Source organism: Manis javanica, chromosome X, assembly GCF_040802235.1.
Source record: "Manis javanica isolate MJ-LG chromosome X, MJ_LKY, whole genome shotgun sequence".
Taxonomy (NCBI): domain Eukaryota; kingdom Metazoa; phylum Chordata; class Mammalia; order Pholidota; family Manidae; genus Manis; species Manis javanica.
In genome coordinates, this window is record NC_133174.1 from 117580627 (window position 1) to 117590717 (window position 10091).

The following is a 10091-nucleotide window of genomic DNA, read 5'->3' on the forward strand; positions in this document are numbered from 1 at the left end:
TAAGTTCAATAAGAATCTGGTCTCCCTGTAACAGGACACAATTGGAACCATTGGTTATATTACCAAGGCTTTGACTGAAATGTTGTATTTGAGATACACATGCACAGACTCAGATATGACCAGATAGCTTTAAGGAACAAAGGTTGACTTTACGGAAGCAATAAAATTCCTTGAGAATAAAACAGCATGGTACCTTATTTATAGGGTTCCCAGCAGACTTCCAAGTGGGAAGATCACTTTCTGGCAGGTGCAGAAACCTCAGGATATGGTCAGGGACCTCAAGAAGAGAGGAAGTAACCCGAATCTGTAGATATTGCAGGTGAAGTCTGATGGCAAGTATTCGGCTTGGCTGCTTAGCCTCGAGGGTCTATTAAAAGTTCAATCTGGAGACTCCTTATGAAAAGTTCCAGCAAAGCAGATTTAAAAGAGCCTCTATGATCAATCGCTACTCTTGCTGCATTTGTGTAAATAATTAGGGCAGGTCTGGGGTTTTTCTTTTTTTTTTTGGAACTATATTTATTTTGCCAACAAATTAGTCTTAACTTGGCTATTTTTGAAAATTGAGGATGATTTTAGAAAAAATGTATGTTTCAGTAACACACCTTTGTAGATTCTAAGTTCTGATACATTTTCACTGTAAACTGGACTAGATTCTGAATTCTTCTAGTTTCCTAGAAGCCAGTGTCTGTCTATAGCTCTCCAAAACAACATTTCCACTTTTTCTCCCACCCTTCTGACTTGGAATCATTGAGAACTAAAACTGCCCTTTCTCCTGAAGCCCTGAAAACTGAATATAAAATTGATGTAAACTTCAGAGAAATCGCCACAATAACTCATGTTTAGACAGTCTTCATGGCTGTTAGGATATGGGCCACTCAGAAACTTGGCCTGAGCACCTGAGGACATCATCAGAGACATTTAAACTACTAAAGATGCTTTGACCCTAACATCTAGAAACATCCTGAAATGAGTTTAACTGAACTTCCATATTGTCAGGACTAAGAGACTGCCTCAGTGAGATGAAACATACCAGCTCAATTTTTAATGTGTTAAATTTCCAGAGAAGTTTCAGAGGAGGGAATGTGGGAGCCAAGGGCAGGCGCCCCCAAAATGTGCTGCTTTGGCATATTGATTATTTTGAATGGATTATTATCTTAAGAAACAGACAGTGCAAAAACACGCTGACCCTCATTTGTCTCCAGAAAGCAAGAAATATATCTCCCAGGTGATAGGCACCCACCATGTACCAGGAGATAAAGGACATCCTTATCACCAGGGAGAAGGAATTCAGAGCCAAGAAAGCTGTATAAACAAACCTTGTTACCTTTAATTAATGTACTACCCCAGCCCAAATTCTGCTTAGAATCTCCTATTAACTAAAGCTCCCAAATGTAAGTTTTCTTTGTCCTGTCAATTCCTCACAGGTTTGTCGTTTCTTTGTCTAAAAAGTATAAAAACGGCCTGCTTTGGTCATTTCCTTGGGGCCCAATTTTATTCTTGGGCCTTCGTGTGCACATAATTAAACTTTTTCTGTCCTGTTCATCTGTCTCATATCAATTTAGTTCGTAGACCAGCTAGAAGACCCTTTGAGAGCAGAGGAAAAGTTTTCTTCCCCCAAACCCCTAAGACAACTTCCTGCTTTCATATTCTGTGCCTTAAACCAAAGCCAGACGTACTTGAGAGAGAAACAGGGGAAATGGACTGAGCTGTTTCCTCAGGTCTCACCCAATGGAAGAAAGATTTTTGTTCTTGTTGTTTCTAAGTGACCTAAGGAATAAAAATCATGAGGTGAAAGAAGGAAGCTTCACAGTTTAAAGCAAACTACAACCTTTTAAAATATAGATGCCATTTAAATCAAATATAAAAGCATTTACAAACTGTCAGCCAAGGTTGAAAGTGTCTTCTTATCTAAACTTGTCACCTCCTGAGGTCTCGAAGAGGTGACAGTATTTTGCATGTGGATGCCCTGTCTGAGGTGCTAATTGTCTTCAATTCAGATGCCCTAGGCTTTTCTCAAACCCAGGTAGATTAAAAGGACGATGCCAAAGGTGGCCAGTTTTATAGAGTGGATCTGACATTTCAAAATCTTTTTCTCTAACCTTTCAAAACTAACTTTGTTCTTCAACTAGCTCATCTATAGGTGTGAATTCTCCTGTGACAGTGTTATGATTTGGCACCTGCCATAAGTTTACACATTCTCTCTGCACTTACTAAAATTCACTTCCTTTACAAAAATGAGAAAAGAAAAAAATTAAAATGTCTTAAAAAGAGCACATCATTTTGAGAATATCTGGGTTTATCTAGGAGGCGAATTTCTTAATGCCCTCCTATAAGTGAGAAGCCAGAGACAGGGTTTTGGGGGTGTTTATTTAAGCCTATTTTAAATATGTTTATTCTTTCAACCAACATTTATGAGCATTTACTATATGACAGACATTATAGTAGGGATTTAGGTTAGAGAGAAGAGCTATGATAGAGGAAATGATGGGGTTTTAGAGGCACGGTAGTGGGACATCTAACTCAACTTATATTCTCAATTTGCACAGCCTACTTGAGACAGCAAGTTCTTTATCTTTCCATCTGCTATGTACGACTCCTTTTACTTGCTCTAGTTTCACCTCCTTCATGACTCAGAGGGTGCTCCCTAATTCTAGCTGAAACTGCCTGCTAATGAGGTCTTATTCTTGGAATAATAGCTAAGATTTGTTAACCACCTCCTACATCCCAGGCACACCCGCTAAGCACTTTGCATGTGTTTGCTCATTTATTTCTATCAACAACCCTGTGAAGCAAATAGTAGTATTATCATTTTACCAATGGGGAAACCAAAACTCAGAGAGCCTAAGTAGCCTTCTCAAGGTGACCCAGCTGGCTCAGAATTTGAACTCAGGCCGCTGACTTCAGCAACTGTGCAACTCACCACTACCCTTATCTGCCTTCCAGCATTAATTCTGAGGTCACTGCTCTGGTTTGGCTGGGCTTCAGACTCCTAGGCAGCAACTGTAATTCTGACTTTCAGAATATTCTTCTTACACTTCTCAAGTGCCAACCATTCCCCTGCCCTTTCTTGTAACAACATGTCTGTTTTGTCTGTTTATCTACAGGCCTTGGGAGATCAGCTACACTGTTTTTGCCTGGCCTCACTAGCTAGTAGTGTTTTGGAAGGCTCCTACACAGTCACGGTCTCTTCACCCAGGCTTACAGGTCTGGAATCTAAACCATCAGCTTCTATATCAAAGTAACAGAACACTGAGTAGTGTATTTTTTTTAAGTGATATGGGCATCTGCTATCCTGGGCAGACCTGGGTACACAGGTAAGGTCTTCATGCCCAATTCTCCTTTTTGTCCTTTTTCTAGACCAAATGAAGGCACTCCTCACCAGCTTTTGCTTATCTTTCCCTGTGAAGAGACAATGTATCTGGAACCAGAAGAGAAGAGATTTCTTTTTCCTAGTAGTCTGTGAACTCCTGGAAGCTAGGGGGACGTCCTCTTCCTCCCTGCACACCCAGATCCCAACACAGGACCTGCACCCAGTTAGCTCCTTTGCTTTCCCCTTCCTATTTCCCTTGGTAGAGAGAACACTCTGCAGAGTGTGTGGTTAGTTTATTTTTTACCTCAAGGAGTATATTATTTCTGACAGTGACTTCTTCCCCAGCCGTCATTTACCAACATCTATCCTGTGGGCTGCCTCAGTTGGGTTCGTAGAAACACCTCTTCAGCACCTGCTGGACAAATCCTCATGTAGTCCTCTTTGGAAGCTCAAAAATAAAGTGGAGCTTAATCTAAAAGGCTAAGGTCCACAGGACAGTCATTTTCTCTATACCTTTTTCTGGCCTGAACATTTTTAAAGAAACTTCTGATATTATGAATCATGGATGCCCACTTTGGACGACACACCACAAACCAAAAGTTGGCAAAAGAAGGAATGAAAAGAGCTATAAACTTCCCTAAGCAGCTTTGTAAATACAAACGAAATATTATAAGCCAGCAAACAGAACTGCTAATGGTGGTTTCTAAGGGCATTTTGTAGTTACAGATGCAACACTGGCATTATTTTCCTTTTCCTCCTCAGTAATCAATATTTCAGGGAAAAATGCTAGAAACATTGATCAGTGGGGAGTTCAATAGTATAAGTCTTTTACAAAACAGGTCATATATGTCCTGAAGTTTCAAAACTGCCTAGATAATGTCAGGAATCATAGTGATAAAGGTATGAAATTTTCAATATTTGCTCAGTCCATGTCTTTCCTGGAACCAACATGGTTCACTAAAATTATCAAAGTAAATATATATCAAGCAAAAAATAAATGACTTTAAATCTCCTGAAAGTTTTACTTACAGACCAAACCCTCAGAGAGCTCTTTGTCATCATTTCATAAGCACTGGTGTATTGTTTAATGCTGCCTACCACAAAAGTAATCACAGGTTTCTGCCTTGTGTGCAATTATTTTTATAATGTAATACAGAATGAAGAATGAAACCCCAAATAGTAGATAATAAACATAAAAGACAGAGAACTAGAGAATGTCACAAGTACAGCTGTAATACCACATGTTATTTCAAAGTAAAACAAAGTCAACCTTCCCAGCAACTTTTTCATCAACTGGGGGCACAATTTGAAAGCGTCTGGGTATGGCGGGAGCTTTGCAACCCAAACTTGTACATACTGAATTTGGATTCCTATAAAATACTTCAGCACTTACTAGCTTTTTAAAGAAACTGTTCCTAACTTGTGTTTCTAAAGCTCACCAAAGTTTAAGAAGTAGTATTGATGGATTCTGAGGTATCGTTAGTATTACAAAGAGCCTGGGAAAATGGTCCGTTTGCCTGTCTGTGTGTAGTAATAATCGTCATCATTGAATCCTCACAAAAATCCTAAACTTAAATGGCAAATGGTTGCTTTCAGTTGGAGTCACATCAACTTTTTGTGAGGGAACTTTATAGATACACAGGCTTTCTTAATTTTAAATAAGAAAATAATTATTTATTATAAAATGCGGCTTGATATATAGAATTTTTCAAAAACTGACATCATTAGGCCTGAAAATATGATGGAACAATTTATGAGAAGGCTGATAACTAGTGTTTGGTGTATATTTGTCTAGTTTCTTCTGACAGAACAGGGAATCAGAGAGGGCAATGATGATAACTTCCACAGAGGCGAACACAGCGCTCAGCACATAGGAAGCCTTCTCTACATGCATGCTGTTTGCTTGATCTATAAGGTAATACAAAGAAACTAGAGATTCCTATTGGCATTTCTTACCTCTAATACTGATGGTAGGGGGGATATGATGCTTTTCTACAATTGCTTTTTGCTTCAGAAGTTGGTCTAGATATGCCAGGATCTGACCCACTGGTGGGATTCTTATGTCCATTGAATAGAGTACTTCCAACAGTGAACCCAATAGGCAGTTGCACTCAAGGAATTGTATTAGGTGCCCTGTGGGTATTGCTCGCCAGGGCAGCAGCACTTCCTGAGCCTGCCTGTTTCAGTGTGGCCCTGAACACTGAAGTGCCGAAGAACAAACATGATCAATGAGAAAATCTGTTCAACAGCAACATCACCAGATCACAAGTCAGGATTGTTCTGTATCCTTGAGTTGATGTGCGCTTAGTGCCATGGATGTAGTCACTCCATCCACTGCACGCTACATAATAAGAATCCTCTGCTATTTAGTGCTGAGACTTTACAAAGCACGTGATAAGGAAATTGGATATTTCTTTGCCACTATCACAGATTTAGTAACATGATTTTTAAAAGATCAATTGCATTCTACATTTTGCAACATAAATTTGAAGCTTGAGGAATCCCCTTTCCCCGTACTTCTTTGCTGAAGAATATATATGCATATGTATTGGATTATTACAGCTGGCATCTTATCAACTGAAAACAAAACCTGAGTAATTCAGACAGACTTTAGATAACTGTCAAAATGGGCTCTATTTTAATAGTATTGAACTGGGCTATATATGAACTTTTCATAAGGCCGGTTTGCTAAATCAAATTGAAGTCACTCCCACTGCCTAAATTAAATCCCCCCTCCCTGCTTTACTTTTATTTTTATTTTTTTGCTGAAGTCCTGAGATAACTAGTGGTACTACTCACTGGCAGCCTTCATGGTTACATATCCTAAAACTTGATAAACTCTAAAAGAGCAGCTTCTTGACCACCAGACTGACACTATGCTTCAAAGTCTCTCCATGACAGTCACTTCATTGGTTTAGGCACTGATGATCCATGTTAACACACAAATGTATTACTTAGTAAGGGCAAAAGCTAAGGCACTGTGATATAATGGAAAGAGCACAGATATTAGAACCAGTAAAACTTCACTTTGAAACCAAGCTTCACCATGCCCAAATTTGGGTATTGCATCACCATATCTGTAAAATGGAAGTAATAGTACTCACTTTGAACAATTATTAACATGGGTACCCCTTATAACTTACAGTCACCAAAAGGGTAATGTATCAGAGTGCCTGGCACATAGTAAGCACTCAATGGTAACTCTTACCATCATTAATAATCCCTTGTTCCACAGCATCCAGAGCAGAACCCTGAAGGTAGGGAAAGGAAACAACCACTGTTTGGGGCCCAGAGAAGTTCAGTAACTTGTTCAAGGTCACAGAGTAGTGAATAGCTTAACAAGTCTCTGAAATCAGTCTAACTCCAAAGCTGAGGCTCTTGCCTCAGAAACCTGCTGCATTTTTTTCTTGTGTGCTCCCATCAGGAAGTCATGATTTGACAACCTCAGTGATTCAGGTTGCTTAGAAAAAGTCAGCCATGAAAGACTGGAATAATTTTAAACTACATAAAAGCTATGCACAGAGTGAGCCTGCTTTTGTGCAGGCCTAAAGGCATGCCAAGGAGCAGCAGAGTCTGCTGAAAACTGTAAGTGAAACACTGTAGTGAGGTCTAGAATGACCTGCTGGAACATCAAAATGGATTATGCTGGAAAATGCCCAAGTCTCCTCTGTGTCTCATCTTCCCAAAATTCCAGGGAGCTATCAGCGCACACAAGAGTACCACAAAACCAGCCCCCAACCCAGAAGACCTAGCTCTGAGTTAATGTCCCTGAAGGTGCTCCTTCTTCCCCAGCACTCTCTTCCCAAGCAACCAGGGCCTCCCGATAATCAGGACTCTGAGGGGAGAAAGCTGGTGGGGCAGGATCATTTCTTTCGTGGTCCCATCCCTGTCCCTTGTCCCTGTACCAAGCAGGCAGCCAGACTCCACCCCCGGCCCCTTTGCCTCAGGGAGCATTTATCCTGTTGGCAGACCACCTAAGCAAGCCTGGCTGTCTTCCAGAATCCTGAGCACCTTGATGGGATTATGCATAGGAGGGAGGGGACAGTGCCCTGGAGAAGCCACGTGCAGGAGGGAAACTTCTACTCAGAGACAAGGCTTCAGGGCAAAGGCTTCTAGGGGCACAGAGGAAGGCTGGGCTCCAGGCATTACAGCGCCCAGCCTGAACAGAAGCACCCTCTTGTCCTACGAGCTCAGGAGCAGCAGATGCCCACCTCCAAGGGACCATGTGGACATGGTCAGTGAGGGGCACTGGAAGGATCACAGTGGACTGAAGGCCCCAAAGAAACCCCTTCTCCCCACTACCCCATTCTTGGTAACTCGCAGGAAGACAGGGGGCCTGTAATAATGAGATTGAATGTTCCTTCTCCTCAGTGGGATGGAGGGAAGGTGCAGATTTAAGCTGCCACCTCTAACCAATCTGCCCCGAGATACTCATCACGCAGAAGACACAGCAGGTGAGCACACACTCTTTATTAACGGTTATGGTCAGTAAAGCCAACAAACGTTGAGTTTGGTGAGCTGGGATCTGGCGGGGGGACTCAAGGACTGTTTTTCTTTAGAATGGAGACCATCTAACTCCAGTCAGCATCAGCCATCCAGAATCCACCACCTGCAAACTTAAATACAATAAGGAGAAATCCCTTATTTAGAAAGTATGATACCCGAAAGTAGTCTTTGTTAAAATAAATATATAAAATAAGAATATAAATATGTTTGTATATATTTGTACTCAGAATGATAAAAAGTGGTTAAGTTGGGTAATGGGATAATGGATTATTTTCATTTTCTCTACATAATTTTGGTTTTCAAATTTTTTTGTGAAGTAAATGAATTTTTTATCAGAAGGGGGTCTCAGAAAATTGTTTTTTCTTTGGAATGTTTCCATTGTTACTTACCTTTTTAAAATTAGTGAGTTTTTCCAGGGTCCAGGCCTCCACTCTCAAATGGCCTACGGACTTTCCTGCATTTATAGCAGGCTTTACACCGTTGGCAGTCCCAGTTCCCTGGACTGCTGCCTGAGGCCAACTTCTCTTGGCACTGGGAATCTGAGGCTTTTTTCCCTTTTGGCTCATTCTGTCCCAGAGGCTGCTGATTCTTCTGGTTTTCTCTCATACCAAAGCTCCAGCTGTCCCCCAGGGAGGTCACCTGGGGCTTCTGTGGACCTTCTTCTTGGCTTTGGCTACTGCCCGCACCCAGGGTAATCATCTCCTGGGGGTTTTCTGTACCTGTCTCCAGGCTAACGCTCTCCATGAGGGGGGCCATTCCCTGGGACCTCTGTAGATTTTCATTGTAGCTAAGGTTTCTAATATTTTCCAGGGGGACTATATACTGGATGTTCCTACAACCTTCCTCCTGCATATAGCTCCTCTGGTAACACAATGGGGCAATCTCCTCCTGGAAGCCTTCTGAAGCCCTTGGGCCAGAGGGGGAGATCCCCAGAGGAGGCATCTGCAGTGGCCTTACTGCAGCTCTTGCTGGTGGTAGAGATGGCAAGAATGAGACTGCCACTGGGATCAGTGCATAGAATGGAACTGCATTTGGAACCCCCATTGGCAAAGGGGGTTGCATAGCCTGAGCCCAGGGATTCAGGGATCCTGGCACATTGAGAGCATCTGCTGGGGCTGGTATCTGGACCTCACTAAACAGCCTTGTGTGCATCCCCATAGCCATGGTATCTATCTGCTGCCCTGCAATCAGGGGCCCTGCTGTGGCCCCGAGCTGCTCAGGTGGAGACCCAGGCAATGTTTCATGGGTCAGTGGGGCAAACTGGGCTGACCTTTCTAACTGGAACAGCTGCCCACGAAGCACATCATGCACAAATAGCACTTTCTGCAGGGTGGCCCCTGTGCGGTTCAGCTGTGTGGTCATCTGGTCATGCTCTTCACGCAGCTGCTGCAGCTCAGAGGCCAGAACTAGGGCGGCTGCCTCACGCTCTTATACCTGCTCCCACAGCCACTGGACTAGGCGTGCCTGCTGCTCCTGCTGCCCAGAGGCCGCACGCACACCCAAAGCCAGTGCGCTCCAGGCACAGGACCTCTTAATGGTGCAAGGCAACTGCTGGTCAACTAGGATGGTCAGAAGCCGGTCCTCTACCTCTTTCCAGGGCTGCGAGCGGAAGGCCACATAGAAATCTTGGCCACCCCCATTCGTGAGGATTTCATTGTTGTTAAAACTGATTACTTCACTGTGACGGAACCCGCTGGCAGGGTCACGAAAGTCAACCGCCATGGCCCCCGTAGCCTAGTTAACCAGTCACCTCATGAGCGATGCCACCCCTGCCACCACTGGTAAAGGCTGCCGCAGCTAACAAATCCACCCCTCGGTCCTTCCCAAGTCCTGGTCTCCTCCATGGCCTCTTTCCACCCTCATTCTGTCGACTTACAGGACACAGACAGTAAAGTTCCTTGGGTCACCACACCAACGGCCACCGGGCAAGTGCGTAACACGTCACAGAGATGAGCTAAATGACGTATACCGCAAGGCCTGCTGAGACCTCCCTCCCTCCCTCCCTCATTTTCCTCACACACAGTAGCTTCCCTCACCACCGGGAAAGTGCGTGAAATGTCACAGAAATGAGCTGAGCGGCGTATACCACAAGGCCTGCTGGGACCCACCACCCAGCAGAGCCCCAGAGCACGGGGACAAACAGGCAAGATGGCTGTCGTGGGGACTGCAGTAAGCCTATAGAAGACCATTATTTCTAAGAACCTGGGAAGGACAGTACCCAGTATCCTGGAAAGAATTCCTAGCTGCGTGGTAGAGTTAACAGATATAGGTGCAG

General features: G+C 43.3%; 1 protein-coding gene across 1 annotated transcript; it reads right to left on the reverse strand.

The window, feature by feature from the left end:
• Window positions 1-8215: 8215 nt before the first annotated feature.
• TEX13D (TEX13 family member D) lies at window positions 8216-9711 on the reverse strand. Its single transcript, XM_037018899.2, has one exon. It carries the CDS (start codon window positions 9176-9178, stop codon window positions 8216-8218), a length of 963 nt encoding a protein of 320 aa, XP_036874794.2. The 5' UTR covers window positions 9179-9711.
• Between the last annotated feature and the right edge of the window lie 380 nt (window positions 9712-10091).